The sequence below is a fragment of the Aulostomus chinensis genome, chromosome 3 (genome assembly GCF_037954235.1).
Source record: "Aulostomus chinensis isolate RoL2024-O1b breed Wild chromosome 3, RoL_Achi_v1.0, whole genome shotgun sequence".
Lineage (NCBI taxonomy): Eukaryota > Metazoa > Chordata > Actinopteri > Syngnathiformes > Aulostomidae > Aulostomus > Aulostomus chinensis.
In genome coordinates, this window is record NC_141322.1 from 32,564,013 (window position 1) to 32,583,086 (window position 19,074).

At 48.3% G+C, this 19,074-nt stretch overlaps 1 protein-coding gene across 4 annotated transcripts; it reads left to right on the forward strand.

Annotated features, from left to right (window-relative positions):
• The first annotated feature begins 2,539 nt into the window (after nucleotides 1-2,539).
• smpd4 (sphingomyelin phosphodiesterase 4) lies at nucleotides 2,540-18,785 on the forward strand. Of its 4 annotated transcripts, none has more exons than XM_086200497.1 (20): nucleotides 2,540-2,684; nucleotides 2,967-3,081; nucleotides 3,621-3,707; nucleotides 3,873-4,009; nucleotides 4,149-4,224; nucleotides 4,347-4,455; nucleotides 4,636-4,688; nucleotides 5,778-5,929; nucleotides 6,101-6,233; nucleotides 6,658-6,729; nucleotides 9,656-9,793; nucleotides 12,194-12,348; nucleotides 13,218-13,308; nucleotides 13,478-13,575; nucleotides 13,662-13,825; nucleotides 15,124-15,329; nucleotides 15,398-15,628; nucleotides 16,214-16,345; nucleotides 16,420-16,548; nucleotides 18,318-18,785. In XM_086200497.1, the coding sequence occupies exons 2-20, from the start codon at nucleotides 3,043-3,045 to the stop codon at nucleotides 18,636-18,638; spliced, it is 2,523 nt and encodes an 840-aa protein (XP_086056623.1). In that variant the 5' UTR covers nucleotides 2,540-2,684; nucleotides 2,967-3,042; the 3' UTR covers nucleotides 18,639-18,785. The 4 variants fall into 4 exon arrangements, with proteins under 4 accessions (XP_086056623.1, XP_086056624.1, XP_086056625.1 ...); XM_086200498.1 differs by having other exon boundaries at nucleotides 9,656-9,745; XM_086200499.1 differs by lacking the exon at nucleotides 9,656-9,793.
• Nucleotides 18,786-19,074: the final 289 nt, after the last annotated feature.

A 19,074-nucleotide genomic window follows, 5' to 3' on the forward strand; every position in this document is an offset into this window, starting at 1 on the left:
TAAGAATGTTCCTCTTGAGTAGTGAGTCTGTAAATGTTCTCGTTGACCCCGGGGACTGTAGGAGGCTGTGGGAGGACACACACACTGCTGGACCAGAACATCAGATCATCCTGATATAATCACCAACACGATTAATGTAGAACCCCCTCAGGATCAGGTGAGTGACATCAGAGCAGTGTGATGTCACTAAGGGTGATGCTCCAGGAATAAGCTGGCCGACAAGTGTCTGAACCAGGAAGTGGTAGTAGCTGGTTCATTTCTGACTAATTCCCGCTGCACTGGCAACAGGAGACACTGGTCTCTCTACCTACACAGGAAACTGCTCCCCTACCTTCCTGTCTTCACAACCGGTGACAGTAAAAGTCTGGAACGTCGTCCACCGCACAGGAAGAGGAGCACAACGGTTTTCTGGTGTCTGATTAGTAACATTATTAATATTGCAATGTGGGCTGAGGAGGAAGCGTGAGGTGACGCCTGCAAAGGAGCAGAAGGTAATGATTAACCCTTTCACCCAGCCGTGGCCCTGCAGAGGAGACGACCCCTCTCCATGCTGTGCAGGTGCTCTTAGTTTTTTCATTAATTCACTCACTCAGCCACCCAATCACCCATCCAGTCACCCACCCTCACACCTACTCATCCACCCACCCAACACTCACTTATGCACCCACTCAGTGTAGCCAGACCACAGTGGTCTTGGAGAGATTTCTATCTCTTTGTCGTAGCAGGAGTGAACAGGGCTAAAATACCAGGAAGCCAAGGCAAGGCAGTTTTCTTTGGAGCCTGTTTTCACCACCAGTTTGTCTCCAGGCTTCATGGCATCATAACAACATCCTCTGCCCTCAGAGCCTCACATCGACTGAGGAGAAACTCCATAGAAAACCTTTAACAGGGAAAAATGGGAGAAACCTCAGGGTGAGGAGGGGAGGAGGATCCCTCACCAGGAGGGACAGACGTGCAGGAGATGTTGGTACAGACAAGAAAACAGTTTATAACACAGAATGGAGGAAACATGGAAATGTTAATAACAGCTGAAGAAGGAAGCTTCTGGGAGGGGAGGCAGGGAGAGCAAGCCAGCTTGATGGGGGACTGGATGGTAGACTGGTTCATGGGAGGGGAAGCAGGGAGAGCGAGCCAGCTTGATGGGGGACTGGATGGTAGACTGGTTCATGGGAGGGGAGGCAGGGAGAGCGAGCCAGCTTGATGGGGGACTGGATGGTAGACTGGTTCATGGGAGGGGAGGCAGGGAGAGCAAGCCAGCTTGATGGGGGACTGGATGGTAGACTGGTTCAAGGGAGGGGAGGCAGGCAGAGCAAGCCAGCTTGATGGGGGACTGGATGGTAGACTGGTTCACGGGAGGGGAGGCAGGGAGAGCAGGCCAGCTTGATGGGGGACTGGATGGTAGACTGGTTCACGGGAGGGGAGGCAGGGAGAGCAGGCCAGCATGATGGGGGACTGGATGGTAGACTGGTTCATGGGAGGGGAGGCAGGGAGAACAAGCCAGCTTGATGGGGGACTGGATGGTAGACTGGTTCATGGGAGGGGAGGCAGGGAGAACAAGCCAGCTTGATGGGGGACTGGATGGCAGACTGGTTCATGGGAGGGGAGCGCAGGGAGAGCAAGCCAGCTTGATGGGGGACTGGATGGTAGACTGGTTCATGGGAGGGGAGGCAGGGAGAGCAAGCCAGCTTGATGGGGGACTGGATGGTAGACTGGTTCATGGGAGGGGAGCGCAGGCCGGTGTAATTGTAGGGAATAAAAGGGGGGGGGGCGATGCAGGCGGGGATTGGAGCAGAGAGATGGAGCTCTGGTGGATCTGTGGAAACACAGAGAGACTGAGAGACACCAAGGAGGAGAGAGAGGAGAGGAGAGGAGAGGGGGGGAGAGGAGAGGGGAGAGGAGAGGAGAGGAGAGGAGAGGGGAGAACAGGAGAAGAGAGAGGAGAGGAGAGGAGGAGAGGGGGGAAGGGCTCCATGTAACCTGATGTGTCCCCCAGCAGTCTCAGCCTGTAGCAGCATAGCTATCAATGGTTCAGAGCTACCTGAACCAGTCCTAACTGAAGGCTCTGTCATAGAGGAAGGTCTTAAGCCTGGATTTAAAAGTAGTCAGAGTGTCTGCCTCTCTGACCCATGGAGAGCTGCTGGTTCCACAGTAGAGGAACCGGTACCTGAAGGCTCTACCTCCCAGTCTGTTTTATTGATACTGGGAGTCACTAACAGACCTGCATTCTGGGAGCGGAGTGCTCTGGTAGGACAGGAGGGACTAATGAGTTCTTTCAGAGAGGATGGAGCTTCATCATTGAGAGCCTGATGAGTCTGCAGAAGGATTTTGAAGTGGATTCTAGATCCTACAGGAAGGAGAGAAGCTAAAGTGGAGAGATGTGTTCTCTCTTCTAACTCCTGTCAGAACCCTGGCTGCAGCGTTCTGGACCAGCTGGAGACTCTTTAGAGAGTATTTAGGACATCCTGACAGGAGAGAGTTGCAGTGGTCCAGCCGAGAAGTGATAAATTCATGCGCCAGTTATATTAATTACACTCATTTTAGTACACTTGTAGTATGTGAAAGCCGAGAACTTCCTCGCAGGTCTATACACATAGATTATAATATGCAAGTATATCCAAAGGGGGCAGTAATGTGCTGTCATGCACCAAAGAAGAAGAAGAGTGTCGCACATTTGAACGGTGGAGGTAATCAATCTTTTCTCAAGTTTGTGATTGCGAACATTTCCTCCTTTGCTTCTGCCTCGGCTTTCGTGGGTAGCTAAGCTAGTTAAGCTGCTATCGCCAGCTAGACAGCTCATGATACCCAGCGTGCTGCTCGGTCACTTACTGATGTGGAGTTGTTGGTTAGCTGCTAATTACCGTTAGCTCTTCAGCAGCTAGCAGGACCGTGCTAACGTCAACTTTGCTAAACAAAGCTAAGATAGTTGTGATGGTTTTACATATTATACATGTCGAGTTTGTTTTCAGCTCCGGGTCGATCCAGGTGTGATCCAGGTCTCAACTAGGTGGACTGTTGAGGAAGAACCGAAGCCGAGGATCCTTAATGGCCGCCCCGACTTTACAGCAGCCCGGCTTCCTCCTGGTGAGCAGTAGCAACGGTAACGCACAAGGGCCCTAATATTAATCAGTCATGGTGATTTTATGACGATCAAAATTTACAATTAGACTATGGTGGCCTGTCCAGCAAAAGGATTTTCACGAAAAAAAGAAAAAACCGGTGGTATGATAAGCTATTAAAAAAGTAATTGATAATGCAGATAAGTCCCAGTAGCGGCCCTACTGGCCCAGAGGTACTGAGGACGTCCACAAACCTCTGCAGAAAACTGCAGTGCTGCAACCCAAAGTCATCGGCTGGAGGTGAAAGTAGAATTAAATGAATGAGGTGGGACGCCACTGAAAGCAGGGGAAAGGTGGGCGGTACGGTCTCGGTACCACTGAAGTATGACTACAGGTGACGTGTTGTGAAAGCGACAAAGCCGCTGCCTTGATGTTGTTTATTGTGATAATGTCAATTTGAATTCATACAAAGTACACAACATGGGGTTTTGTTATCTGGTCAACAAATGGCCAGTTGTCGCACCTGATGACATCACTGATGGAGCTGTTGTGGTGTCATTGCAGGCCACCCTGAAGGCAGATTCTACGAGCAAATCTCTGCTGCAGAGATGTCAGGACCTGGCGAAGGTCATCGATGAATATCCAGCCAAGGTATGGAGGTGGCTGCTGGCTTTGTCTGTGCTCCTGTCATCCTTGTTGCTGTTATTCCAAGCATTTATACTTTCTTTTGTCCATGTTATTGATGCCATGGGGGACCTGTGGTCGCCACGGTGCTGCTGGTTTGAAGACTCAGTCTAGTTGTGCATGTGTGCTCAGGAATTACACATCATCTTCCCCTGGCTGGTGGAGAGTGTGTTCGGCAGCTTGGACGGCATCATTGTGGGCTGGAATCTGCGGCTGCTGCAGTCTCGCAGCTCTGAGTACAGTGTGGTGGTGGATTTCCTGAACCCGAGGCACGTCCACTTCTCTTGTCTTTGTCCTCTGTGTTTCTGTGGTCACCTCTGTCCTCTGTCTCTCCCTCTTGGCTCATTTGCTAACCTGTCTTTCTCTCATGTCGCCATTGTGGTCACATGTCTCTGTTTCTGTGTCTAGCGGGCCGATGATGAAGCTGGTCTATAAGCTCCAAGCTGAGGAGTACAAGTATGAAGTACCAGTCAACTATCTGCCGGTGAGCTGGCATCTCCCCTAACTTACAACATCGGTACAGTGACAGAGGGGCGAAATCCAATGGGCCTGCCCCTCTGTCTTTGCCCCTCTGGCTGTCTGAGTGGTGGTCCTGGTGTGTTGCAGGCTCCAGTGAAGGCCTGTCTCCAGGAAGGCGTACTCCCTGACTGCCCACTCTTCCACAACAAGCTGCACCTCCCCCTGACGGGTCTGCTTATGCTCAACCTGGCACTCAGTATCCTGCATGACATCATCACAACCCGCCAACATGACAAGCAGGATCCACGCTGAAACATGATGAATTTTCCTGAATACTAAAAACCTCCATGGAATCTTTATTGAAGTTCTAACCTCGCATATACGGGATGTTGAATGCAGCTGATTGATCAGTCGATGAGTCCTTAACACCCTGCAGATCCATTTGAATATTTCATGTTCAACTTTGCCTACTGTCTCATCACGCCGAAGGTGAGTTGATCACACGGTGATGCTGTCACGCATCTGCTCACTGTGATGTCATGCTGAGTGACAGCACGCCAGTGCCACAGTGTGCACATGTGATGTTGGCTTGTGTCGGGTGTGTTCAGACTGAACAAGACACTCCCTGATGCAACGCCCCACCATGAATAAAGTCATTGTAAGGAAGTTTGTGTGCATCAAACTTCTTGGAGCAGAACTGATCCGAACTCCATTCAGAAATCCACCATTTTAAATGTTGTTAGCTTGTAGTCATGGTGACAGACCTGGTAATCATGAATTCTTACTTGTTGCCAGAAGTCACCATGTTGCTTTCAGCCTCATGATTGGTGTATAAGACAGTGATATAGTTATTTCGTCATGTTGTTATCAGTGCTGTCAGAGAATAGATTAAATGAGTATTCCAATATGAAAATTCACATTTGTGTGTATTGAGATGATCTATAAATTGAAAAAAACCTCCACCTCACAAGTTTTCACCAGACTCTGGGCCCCTAGGGTGCTGCAGCGCCTCAGTTCCCATGAGATTACAGTTCTGTTGTTTTGCCATACGGCTGCCAGTTCAACTGGTTTGCCAGCCAACTGCCATTAATCCTGAGATGGAGAAGCTACATGGAAGAGTGCTGGCTGTCAAATGCCAAGAAAGAAACACGCAGCTCATGATCAGACTGGAGAGAGAGGGACTGGCACTCCAGGAGATCCAAAAATTCCCATTAGGGAGTTCTTGGGGTTTTGGTCTGTGCTGGTTTCTGTCTTTGTTGCATTGATTTGCAACAGGCTCTCACGGACAGAGAGAGAGTAACAAAAGTCTGTGGTGTTTAAATGAGAAATATGTTATGTATTTGAATATTGAATCTTTTTCTTTTTTTAGAATGAGTATTTGAGTATTAACAGCGATGATCAGTATCGCCTGACCCACATTGTGAATGTTGGAGGTGGGAAGACTGAAGGGTGAAACGTCATTTGGTCTGAACACAATTTCACATGTGCAGGTTTCATAACTCAGGTTATGGTCGAGCTGGTGGCCTCTCAGATGACCAGCTGGTAGTGATAACTGATCAGTGTTGGTTGTATTCTCAGAACTTCTCTCAAGGTCAACATGGTGGCAGCACTGACAGTGCCTACTTCGTGCTGGTGGACACATACCTGAAATACTTCCTCCCCAGCGAGGGCAGCGTGCCCCCCTCCCCTTTCTCCGACGCTAGAGGCTCTGTCACAGCACCATCACCCAGGTAGCCAACACCTGTCAGAGGCTTGTTTGTTAGGAAACTGAAGCTCCCCAGGACTGGACGGATAGATAAACCCTCCACAAGGAGGCGCTGGAAGTGGAGTTAGAGAGGAGAGGAACTTCTGATGAGGAGATGCTGCCCCCTGTTGGACACTAACTTTCATAAACTCCTCAGATCCTCTGGCGTGGCGTTTGCTGGTTATGGCGTTCACAGTCCCAGCCTTCTCAAACATCACATATTCCATCAACCCTCAGTTAACGCTGATCCTGCTGCCCAGGAGATCTGGCGGTCTGAGACCCTCCTACAGGTATCTAAGCAACCATTTACTTCCTGTTCTGTTAACACTGCAACACTGTTGGCACTGCTTCCACCATTATTAGAGCAAGAACTATTATCATGCTTATTAATATAATAATAATAACCATCATCAGAATTAGTATTACGGAAATGATTATTGTTGTTGTTGTTGTTGTTGTTGTTATTATTATCTACTTTGGGAGGCGTGGCTTAGAGGGCTGTCTAGCAACCAAAGGGTTGTAGGGTCGATCCACGCTTCCCCCTGTGACCATGAGCCCATGATTGCTCCTGATGAGCAGGTGGCGCCTTGCATGGCAGCACCATCAGTGTGTGTGTGACACTTAACATCAGAGATACTCTTGAATGATTGTTAATGGTGTGTGTGTGTGTGTGTGTGTGTGTGTGTGTGTGTGTGGTGGGGGGGGGACGCTCAGATGTTTGTGGAGGTGTGGCTTCATCACTACTCGTTGGAGATGTACCAGAAGCTGCAGTCCCCTCAGGTGAAGGTAAGAGAATCAAGCATCTCTGCCGGCTCCTTCTTCCCCTACTGCACAGCATCCATCACATGACTGGCTGATGACTGGCTGACCACGCCCCCCTCCAACCACTTTCCATTCCAGAAGGACGCTCTGTAAACATTTCCACATGCTGCAGGTTCTCCTCTGAGTGGCTGGATGTTTGTGTGTGTGGCGTTGCTGCGTTACGTCCCTTCACACATTACTGTTGCACTGCATGGCATTAAACCTGCTGAATTGAGCAGATCAATGTTATTGAATCACAACATAGAACCCTAAGACGGATGTGTAGGTGGCTTCATCAGCACGCATTCTTGAGTTGCTCTTGGTCCTAAGTGCTGTGCGTGTTTGTAAACTGAGTCGTTAATGGCGGTTGCCCTAAAACCATCAGATAGTGGTTTGGACTTCAAAAATAGCAGAATGATTAGCGGCCACAGCAGCAGACCAGCACACCAGTCGTTACTGTTGTACAGTGGGATTGCTGGTGTGACTGTGGCCTGCATGGCTGATTGACCTTCGACCTCCAGATGTTTGACTTGCATGGTGACTAACAAGTGTGAAAGCTTGTTCTGGGAAACATGGATACTTTGACTGATCCGATGCTGTCTGAGGCTGCAAAGGAAACTTAACAGCATGATGACCTGCTTCGTAGTGCCCCTCCCTCTCATAACCCCGCCCCCTCGCCTAAATGTCCTAATGTGAAGTGTGAGTGTCTTTGGTCTTCAGTCAACATTTAACAATGAAAACTATTTAGATCAAGAGTAGTAATAAACATTTATTCTCCCTATTTGGCAGTTAGAAGAGCAACACGTCACCATTGGTGCATGTTGGTGTCTGTCACCATGACGACAAGCTGACAGCCTTTAAAATGTTAGTTTTCTGAATTGGTATCTAACGGGATCAGCAACAGGATATTTGATGCAGCTCCAAAAATGGATATTTGCATCCTTCACATCGTCCACTTCAAACCTGCGTCATGACACATTGTGATGACCTCATCGTGTGTTGCTAGCTAGCTATGTGAGGTGGCTGAGATGAGGATCAGCTCATCTAGATCTGAGGCTGTGGTTCTCAGCAGAAGAACGGTGGATTGTCCACTTCAAGTAGGGAAGGAACTCTGACCCCATGTGAAGGAGTTAGAGTACCTCAGGGTTCTGGAGTGAGGGGACTATGGAGTGTGAGATGGACCAAAGAACCAGAGCAGCAGGAGCACTTCTGGGCTAACTTCACAACACCGTTGGGAAGAAAAAGAGCTGAGCCAGAAGGCAAAGCTCTTGATCTATCGGTCAGTCTTAATTCCTACATGACGCCATGATCATGAAATATGGGTCAAAACCAGAGAACCAGATTGTGGAGACAAGAGATAAAACGCCATCTTCAAACTCCTGATTTAAAAATCAGTCAAAAAAGGGCTGAATTTGACCACGCGCTCCACATGGTGGAAACAATTAAACCCGGGGACAACAACCGAATCAGCAGAATCACAACCAATGCAGCTGAAACGCTGCCAGTGGAACCAGACGCTGTGTGGAGGATGGACGTGATCGGTGTTGCAGCCACAGTAGAGTGGGTGGGGGGAGGGGGGGGTGCAGCCTGACACTCTTCCTTTGTCACCAAAATTGTAATAATTGTCCACTCGCACCAATGGGACCTGGTGGCAGTCCTAAGCCCTGCTCAGGGTGGCTGGGCTCTCAGTTTGTGGTGTGATCCCGTAGCTGGGAGGAGGCTGCAGGGCAGACCGAGGACCATGAGGAAGGACGATACTCCATCTGGGTTGGGAATGCCTTGGGATCCCCTGTCAGAGCGGGTTCATGTGGCTTGGGAAAGGGAAGTAGATAGGGGTGGATTGAGTATGGAAAATTCTCACTAAATAAATGTTCATGAAAAATATTTGATCATTTTAATTTCATGGTAGAAAATACGGTCAGAATTTTATCTCAAAAGCTAAAATATATTAAAAAAGATGTCTGGAATTTTAACATTATGGACAATTTTGCAGTCAAAGATAGGAGAGCATGTCTCTTATGGAGCTGTCAGTCTTTGTCTCCATGTTGTTGCATAACACACACACACACACACACACACACACACACATTCACCATTTTCTCTTAATAACTGAGGTTTTGTCACCAGTTGACAGTCTAACATTACATACAAAACATAAGTGTCAAACTACAATTCCCACAATGCCTTAGCATTCCACCCATGTGTACACACAAGTCAGGGCAGCTTGGGCAGTTGCCGGGTAATCAGAAAGGTCCCACTTCAGTCTTTTTGAGTTTGTGTCAACTCGTCAGTGATTCGTCACATGACTTCAAGGTTTCAGTTTGATCCAGACACGTTGCTGATGGACATTTGTCTTCCTTCTCTCTCTCCACAATCACTGCTGCAGCTTTGTGGTTCATTCTTGACTGGTTCAGCGTAACCACTGCTACCATCATGATCATCGCACGTCACCCTTGTCCTAAAATATTTCAGCATTCAGTAGGTTGTTTGCGACTGTTAAACCGTTGCGACGTGTAATGCTTCTAACTGCTGAATAGGTGTTGACAGGGGTAGATGCTTGTCACCCTTCAGACACAGGACTTGTGCCAGGGGGGCGAGGCAAGTCCCATCTGGTCCGGGTGTCTTTGTGTCTCCGTCGACCTTGACAGTTCAACTATTGTGTTCTCACAGTCAAGATTGTTTTTATGTGTTTCCTCCTCCTGTTCCTCACCATTGTTCCTTTTTGCTCCTCTTCTTCCTCCTCCTCCTCATCATTGTTCCTCTTCCACTGTGCTCCTCTATTTCCCTTTCATCCTCCTCCTTTCTCCACACTGTTGTTTCTTGTCCTTCCCCTTACTCTTTGTTGTCGTCCTCCTCCTCTTCTTCTTCCTCCTTGTGCTCCTCCTCCCTCCTGGTGGTTACGGGTGATCAGCTGGCGCTGCTGCAGTACCGCCTCAGTATGTCCAGCACGCCGTACCAAGCCCACGCCCCACCAGGCTCTGGGACCCTCCACACCTACCAAGTACATTTACCTTTTCATTCAGCCCCGCCCCTCTGGGGCCTCCTGGAGGTAAAGCTCAGTCACTACAGGATGAGTCAAGGATCCTTCTCTCCTATGGAGCTCTGCTGGCTGATGATGTCAGGTCACATGCTGTCCTCCATAAGGCCTGGTCCTCACTGCTCCACCACTTCTCACTTAACGTTGTAGGAAGTCCAACCTTGCCAGGTCCAGCCATGAGTCTGGGATGGGTTGTCAGCACAGGGACCACATGGAGGTTGACCCTGCTAGAAGGTCCAGTTAGAGGAGGTGTGGTGTTGAGGACCAGGCCTTGTAGAGACCATCTGCTACCAAATGACTAGGCCTCAGCTGTTTATCGAACAACAAACCAGAGACGGCTAAGTGAAGACATGTTCCTCCATAAACAACAAATGTGGGACAGGAAGTAGCGAATGTCTCGTATCTGCTAAAAATCTTGTTTTGTTATGAGGAGTTTACTGTTCTCACTTTGCAGAGAAAGAATTGAGTTCCATAATTAGATGATTCTAATACAGAAACAGAAAAAATATTTATAGAAAATGTCAAGAAAACTATCGATCATTGACCTTTAAAGTACTGAGGACCTGGTGTTTCGATCCGTTATTTGACCCATCGGACATGAAACTGGGAGTGACGAGGAGAAGAATCCTTGACAGGAAGTAACGCTGGAATGAAGCTTCAGAGTGAATCGCCGCATGCTGCTGCTGTTGTTTGCTGTGATTGTTTCTAATGACGCTGGTGCGCTTTGTAAACAACTACACTTACATCTGAAAGCCTCTTTCATTTTATATCAGTGACGAAACACAAAACCACATCTTTAGGTCAGGTGGTATGGGAGGACCTCTCCACACATCCTGCTTGTTGTGAGTGGCTGATGCAGCGCCGAGGTCCCGCCCTTCACGGCGTCACTTAACCAGATGATAGTTCTGTAGAAATAATAATAAACATCATGGTCACTGAGATGTGTTGTGGTCAAAGGTTTTTCTCTAACCTCTTGTGATGGGACCTCAAGTAACATGAACACAAGTTAACAGCCCACAAATATTCAAACTCTGTGGCCAGAAATTTGAGACAAGCAGGTCTCACCTCCATGTAGGTATGTTTGTCCCGATCACCCGACTAAATCCCACTGTCTCTCCGGAGGAAGTCTCAGAAACGCTGTTGTGTCCCGGTCATGACGTAATCAGAACATCTCCAGAAACGGGGTCTGGGTGATGGCTGCTTGCAACGTAGATTTGACTGGTTTTAATTGTAATAAACGGATCAAACTGATGCTGAAACAACGGCCTCACGATGGTGACTTGGACAGAGTAAGAATAAATGATTTGTTCGGTCTGTCGCCATGACCGTACACCAGCAGTTTGCAATGCAGATATTCTGAACAGAGTTCTGGTCTGATGGAATACAGGGAGCATCGACATGACGCGTGGAAGTTGCTTGAGTGTGAACAACATGTCGGCTGAGGTATGCGATCGCCCTGTTGGAAATGTGCCTTTGTGTTTGGTCTGAAGACAGTAAATGTATACCAGCAGACCGCCGTCCTTCGATGTTGATATTTAAAGCAGGTTGTGATGTCAGGTGACCAAATTTTTATCTCAAGTTATCTAATGGCAACATCACTCTGGTGACAGCTGATGTTGGTCTTTTTTTTATATTAAATTGGGTTTAATAGCATTTAGGAGCTGAATTGTCAAGTTCCTGAGTTGAGGAACGAACCAGTACAGGTCACACCTGGGCTGGACACAGTCTCTCCCAGTTCCAGAAGATAATACCAGTGGGGGACCTCTGTAGTTCCTGCTGGTGGGACTGGGAACCATCAAGTGGGGCTCTGGTGGGATTGTGTGAACCTGGTATTATGATCTGATCCCGAGTGGTCAGCTTTGATACCAGGTGATACACGCTCGATGAGCCCTGAGATCCCATCAGGAAACCAGATCCAGAGGTGGTCTAGACCGTGTGGCCCCATTCTCTCTGTGGTGGGAGCACAAATGGGTCCTGGGCCAGTGAAGGAGCTTCAGCGGCTGATCTTTCTCTCTAAACACCTGACATCATCCAAACAAGACGCCAGTCCCTCACCATTAAATCTGTCGGTGACAGACTGAGTGATGAGTTGGTCCTCAGCAACAAAGGAACCTGTTCCATCTCCTCGGGTTCTGAGAGACTGACTCACCTGTGTGCTGCTGGGAAGAACTCTAAACTGGCCCATGAAAACACTGCAAACAAAAGAACGTAGCTGCTAAGTTGTACACGGATCAGGAAGGTGAGGTCTGACCACAGGAGAGACGTTTGAACCAGCGTGAACTCACTCAGCAGAGCCAATCACCGCTCAGATCTTAATACCAGGACCTAAGAGGGGCTGCTGGTGGGGCTGGGAGCTGCTTGAGGTGTGCAGGTGTTTTGTGTTGAGTTTTCGCTAACTGGTAATCGTTTCAGGAACCCTTCAGCCCATCAGAGGAGCATGTGCTGGCGGTTCGTCTCCTGGTCAAACATCTGCACGCCTTTGCCAACAGCCTGAAGCCGGAGCAGCTGTCGTCCTTGCCTTCTGCACACTCTCACACACACCCCAGCCCACTGGAGGAGTTCAAAAGGTGAGCTTCATCTGCAGCTGCACTGCTGGCTTTGCCACAGTACTCACTTGTTAAGGCCTGAGCCCGAAGGAACTTCGGGGCGAAGACCTATTGTTTTTGTAATGGTTTTTTTTTTTAACCTCTGTACCCCAACCCAAATTGTGTTCCACTCCAAACCAACACCTGATTTCAAACTGCATCTTTGCTCTTGTCAGCACAGGCTGGAACAGCATGAATATCTTAAATTATTGAAGAGGATCAGAGATTGATCTGAGATCCTGAATTCTGCGCATTAGATTATCTGCAACGGACAACGTTTATTCTTCCTGATTTAGGCTAAAGCTGCTAACTTGAGCCACTGCTATTGTCCATTAGCAACCGTTAGCTTAGCTCTCCATCAGGAAGTGGCCCCCTCAGCATGGCTGTTCAGCCCCTCTGGTCCTCCAGCTCAGACCAGCGTAGGGCTGCTGAGCCAGTACTGACCATCGTCTCACTGCTTTGTTGGTCCGACAGTATTTGAGACGCTAACGGAACGAAGCCTCACGTTTCTTGGACTTTTCTCTGGTTAATCAGCACCTGCAGCTCCTGAACTCCTAGTCGGTGACACACCTGGTACACCTGACACCAGCCTGCTCACGCTGCTGGCTCACAGACCCTCAACTGCTTGGAGTCTAGATACTAGCAACATTTTGGACCTGATAAAATTGTTTCACAACTAATTGTTAGTTTTCTTCAAATTTTGGACCTCTGCATCTTTAAGTACATCTCTGAGCTGTATATGAGGCTACCGTCTGTCCTCTAACATATTTGTGTTTTGTCGTGTGGTGGGTGTTAAAATTCCTCCTAAACATGTCAGACATGATGGCGTGTCTTGTGTCCTATTCTGGCAGAGTGGTGGTCCAGCGCTTCGTCCAGCAGAAGCTCTACCTCTTCCTCACGCACTGCTTTGGACACTGGCCTCTGGACGCCTCTTTCAGAGCGGCAAGTTTCCTGCCGAGTGGTTCCATGATCCAGTTTTTTCTTAATAAACCTTTTTAACCATAAATGTTCAGACAGGAAATATTAATACCTGTGATTCTCTGTCAGCAGTAGAAAAGTCACATGACTCTCAGAACAGATGGAGACTCATGGGAGTGGCTTCTGGTTTCAGGTGTTGGAGACTTGGCTGAGTTTCGTGCAGCCATGGAGGTACACCGGAGAGAAGACCCCCGCCCAGCCTGAGCATAGCCGAGTTGTCCCTGACAAGTGGTCCGTCTGAATCCCTCGCCTGCATGAATCCTTACTGGGCTTGGAGATGTGGCCTCCACTCATTGTCATATCTTTCTGGTTTGCAGGGAGACATTTGTTCAGGAGAACCTTCTTATGTACACGAAGCTCTTCCAGGTGTTCTTAAACCGAGCTGTCAGGACGGACCTGGTTAATGCAAAAAACGCCCTGATGGTCTTCAGGGTGGCTAAAGTCTTCTCTCAACCCAACCTAGCTGACATGATCCAGAGAGGTGAGTGTGCTGCTGCCTCATCCTTCTGGTGGACAGCGAGTGCAGACATGATGAAGTGTGGGAAGTGTGGGCAGCTTCAGCCCCTGATGGGTTCCCTCCTCCAGACTCGCTATGCCTGTTGTATCTCCAATGTGAACTCGAGGGCTGTGAATAAATGTCCTCAGAATCATCCTCATTTCAGCTGCTTTCAGCTTCTTTTGAGTCATTTCTGTCTTGATGACATTGCTGACCACATTTATATGATTGTAAAAAACAAAAGTGCTTCTGTGATACCCAAGTGTGTGAATCTGTTTTTATTAGTTTTATTTATTTAATATATTATATTAGTGTGTCTCCTGGCTCCCAGTAACCTTCATGTATTGCAGGGTTTTCCAGCTCTGGTATCTGTCCTCAGTCAGTCATAAGAGTCCCACGTCCAGAACTGCCTCCTGCAAATACATTCATTCAATAGTGTCCTGGATGTTTTCAGCCCCCCCCCCCCCCCAAACCTGGTCTCCACCATGCTTTTTAGAAATATTGCAGTTAATTGTTACACCCATGGTACAAAAACTTAATTGTATTGTAATTCCACACAGTTATAGTTAAAATTTGTGAAAAGTGAAAATGAGCTGAACAAGTGAGTGAAAGTCGCAGTACTTCCTGAGTACTGGAATTCTTTAATGCACTATTATATAAGTTTGGAAACATTAATGGATCAGTTAATTAAACCAGCACAAAAACAACTACTTATCACAAGTGACAAACTCTAACGTGACGGTTCTGTTTCCATCAGCAACGGGAACCAGCAGGAGGTCCGTCCTTCATCTCTACACTGTATGGAAGTTATGTGTGAAGGTTAGGGGAAATTTTTGGTGAGGCGTTTGCAGACGGACCCGGAGCTCTGGTCCCAGCTGGCTGCACTGAGCATCACACGGCATTCAGCTCATTTGGATCAAACTAGGTTGTAGCCGTCTGTCTTAAGTTGCTGCGGTTTGAGAGACGTGTCATTTCTTTTTAAATGGCGTTTCCCTCATGAGTTATGTTTCAAAGTATTCCAACTGTGTAAACGAGCTAAATGAGTTCATCCACCAGCCACGTGGACAAAGTACGATGTATTTCTTTGTCCATTCAACATTCTCCATCCGACGATGCTAGCTGTCACCCTGGTTACCACTGGCCAGTGGTTGTACCTGAAGCAAACAGCGTGGAGACAGTTGGAGGTTAAGCTCCTCCATCAACAGATGTGATGAGAAACTTACTGCATCACATGGTGCCAGTTGGTTGCTGGGTTGGTGCATTAAACCATCGTCCGTCCACAGGAGAGCAGCTGTTTCTGGAGCCGGAGCATGTCCTCCACCATCGCCAGCCCCGTGGCTACCTGACACCCAGTCAGGGTGGCAGCTACCTGTCATCACGGCAACGGGTGGTGACGGACACAGTGTTTCGTGTAAAGAGTCATGTCTACGCCCTGGAAGGACAGGACTGTCAGTATAAACAGATGTTTGGCTCCGAGCTGCGAGCGGCGGTAAGTTCAGCTCCACTATTGATGTCTAAAATGTTGTTTTCACAAGCTGACTGCATCTCCTTCGTCAGGTGGTCAAGTTGATCCAGATCATCGCTCAGGCCCGACAGACCGCCAAACGGATATCGGATCAATCAAATGAGGTGGCGGCCAACAATTCCCTCCTATCCTGGTTTGGTCTGGGTTCCTCTGATCTCAACAACACGTTTGCAGGGGCAGAGCCCGAGGAGAGTGGCGAGTGTCTGAAGAAGACCCACGAGTTTCTCGACCGAGCTCTGGAGAATTTGTGCCAGATCTTCAAGGTCAGATGCTCTGTCATGAATGTTTCAAGGTTCCTTGAGGGTGGTTAAAACTCCTCCAGGAAGGTTACATCAGTTTTCTGCTAGTCAACCAGAGAACAAGAACAAGAGAAAGCATGAGGTGACGGCTGCAAAGCAGCAGAAGGTTATAATTAACCCTGTCATCCGGCCGTGGACCCACGTCCCAACGAATGAGCAGCCACCATATTGGCGTTTGGCTACGGTCCGTCAGCTGTTGCCACTTCTCTGCGAGTTCAGCAGATGTAAAATTCCATAGACGAAGATCAATGTTAGAACTTTGGAGCCGCTTGAACCGTGAAAAAGCAACTGTTGTCTGCTGCATCGGTGTCAGACAGAGGAGACGACCTGTCCAGATGCTGTGCTGGCGCACTTATACTTTTCCAACATACTGCAATTTGGACAAAGTATGAATTCAGGATTTATTGGGCCTGTTGCCATGACAGTTAGCTAACACCTTCATTTTTGTTGCGTGTATTTGACTGTTGGCTTCTGCTTGGCATGAACTTGTCATACATCTTGAATGACATCATTATTCGCCTGCTGACATGCGTTGTCTGTGTTGTAAAGTTAAACCAGGGTCAGCTGACTCAGCTAATCGCCAACTTGAGCTCCACTCAGGATGATGGTGACTGCAAGCAGCTGCCTGACTGCCTCCCGGGTGAGAACGGGCTGGTGCTGACTGACCTGGGCCGGATGCAGGTGACGGTTTGACATGAAGGTTGTGATGTTGGAGTGGCGAGCAACACGGACTGATGCCCTGACTGTCTTTGCAGATCATTAACGGACTCCGCAGATTTGATATCCAGTACCAAGGCGACCCAGAGCTGCAGCCCATCAGGAGCTATGAGAACGCTGTGCTGGTCCGGATCCTCTACCGGATCTCTGCTCTGCTCAATGACAAGGTTGGTGGTGTAATTCAAGAGTACGCAGGAAGTTCTTATCAATCACCACAGAATTCAGCTCAGATCTCCAGCAGCATCCTGCTACTGTCTGACATCAGGACTCAGAACCAATCAGAAAACACTCATGAAGGCAGGTATTAAGCAGCCAGTGAGGTGGTTGAGTCATCAGACTCTACTGCGCGAACGTATGTTAGCGTCGGTGCTAGCTTTGATGTTCCGGAACCACCAGCATTCACTGCTTTCCATTCTTGTAGGTCAGTGACACTTTCTGATGGAGAAAATGTCAACATGCTAGTTTGTTCCTTCAGGACCCCGTCTCTTCAGGAGTCGTCTGCCAGACGGGTGTTGCTGACACACTTGTCCAATGGCGGCGGTGGTGGCTCAGTGTCTAACGTGTAATCAATACTGTATTAGCATTAGCATCAGCATTCTCTTTGCTACCATATAATTTCTCATATTTAGCTGGAATTGATTGCTTGCTTTGAACCTGTAGATATGATTATTGGTAGCCAGTTGTTATTTTTAGCCATCTTTCTCCTTCCAGCCCTTTACTTCCCCGTCTTTCCATCACTCTTTGTTTTTCTCCCTCTTTATCTCTGTCCCTCTTTTACTTTCTGTCTCTCTGTCTTCCTCCATTATCTGTCTTTGTGTCTGTCCTGCTCACCTGCTCTCTTTCCCCCTATCGGGTCATAGCAGACGTCCGACCCACTGATCCTGGATCTGCTCCGCGTTTCTGCTTGGTAAAGGAAGGTTTCTGTTGCCACTGTTCCAGGATGTGCTTGCTGATGGAGAATCGACCTTTCGCAAAAGCCCGCCCTCAAATGGTCATTGTCCAGTCGTACATCCTAGTGACATCCTAGCAACCGTTCCTAGTAAACAAGGTCTGACAAGCCACAGACCTCCAACAAAATGATAAAGCGATGTGCCTGTGGAGTTTGTAAACGTGACAGTAGGCACCCTGAGAGTTTGGCTGGGGGAGTCCTGTTCTTTCCCTTCCCAAAGCCAAAAACACAGCAGGAGCGGTGCCTACGATGGATTAAACGATGTGGACGGCCCCACTCCCAGCTGAATGTCTCAAAAATAAACAAGCATGCATACGTCTGCTCCAAGCTAAGGCTAGGCTAATGCCGTGGCTAGCTAGCTAACGGTAATGCTCATATTAGATATTAACACTGCTCGACTAACATAAGACAGAGAACGTAGCCAGCAGTGTAAGAGCATGGCTGGTCCACAAGGCTGTGCTGCTTGCGTTTGAGGTAGAGATCATGGAGTGTCTCTGATTTGGCTTGAGGCTTTAGCCTGGACAGTTGGAGTGTCCCCTTCCTTGCATATTTTAATAGTTTGACTACATCCCTCCACTGCTACTGTTACCCCTTTTGCCTCCATCTGGAGGATATCGCCCATGTATTGCTCCAAAAAGAGTCACTGACACACACAGGTATACTTCTCCCAACATGACATATGTTGCGTCTGCGTCAAGAAGGATGTCGGGCTCGCAACAGGAACTAAGGGGGCAGGGCTTTTGCGAAAGGTCAATTGTTGGGTGGAGGTTCATTGAAGGAGGGAGGTGCTGGACCTGTTCCACTTGGAAAGAGTCAGGAGAGAACTTTGGTTGGGGTTTGGTGCCACACAAATAAACCTGACTTGACTAATGGTTTTGAAAGCCTCAAATACGTCCAAAGACAAAATGTATTTCAGACGACTCCATCATAGGACCATCAGCTGATGAAATTCAATCTGACCTCTGTTTCTCTTCCATTGTCTGGCAGTTCGGAGGCCAAATGACGGCACTCTGCTCGCGGCCAGACTTTCTGGGTCGCCTAAGCCGTCACTACCTGATGGATACCGATTCAGCCACCAACGTGAGGCGCAGCCCGATGACACGACGGACAGTAGAGAGGACACGGCAGCCGCGGCTGAGCCTGCGTCTCCTGGCCAGCTACAGGACGCTGCTGCTGCTGCTGCTGCTGTACGTATTCGGGGCCCTCCTCTCCTGTGGCTTCGCCTCTAGCACCCTTTTCATCCTGGCTGGCAGCTTCCTGTACGGTGTCCTGGTGACGCTCTTCGGAGAAAAGCTGAAGACGCAATAGGAATGGCCGGTTCAGTAGGCAGGCACAAAATGTTTGACAGTTGTCACTGATTGCAAGGTGCAGAAAAGGGGCGAGCGCCAAGAGGAGCAGTGAAGTCGTCTGGTGAATCCAGTTTGTTGTGTAAATAAAGTTTTTTTTTACTACATATTTTCTTTAGCTGATGTTTTTTATTTCATCCATGTGACTTAATTTAGGGAGTCCCAACATGACCTGCGGGGGGCTTTCAAAAGAAAATTTGTAAAAACTTTTTTTTTTTTTTTGAAATAAATGAAGGTAAAGCAGCTGAGGGCTCTGGTATGGACCAAGACTCATTCTCACTAGAAGTTACTTTATCACCATTGACATGCCAGTTCTCGTTTTTATGATTTAATTTCGCGTTTTATTTTATTAGTAAAAAGCACATGGGGCTGTGGCAAAGCTAAAAACGTTGAACTAC

Coding starts and splice junctions, on each gene's coding strand:
- smpd4 (XM_086200497.1), top strand. CDS start 3,043: ATGGCCGCCCCGACTTTACAGCAGCCCGGCTTCCTCCTG. Junction 4,689..5,777: donor ACTGTCTCATCACGCCGAAG/GTGAGTTGATCA, acceptor TTGTATTCTCAG/AACTTCTCTCAAGGTCAACA. Junction 13,576..13,661: donor CGAGTTGTCCCTGACAAGTG/GTCCGTCTGAAT, acceptor TCTGGTTTGCAG/GGAGACATTTGTTCAGGAGA.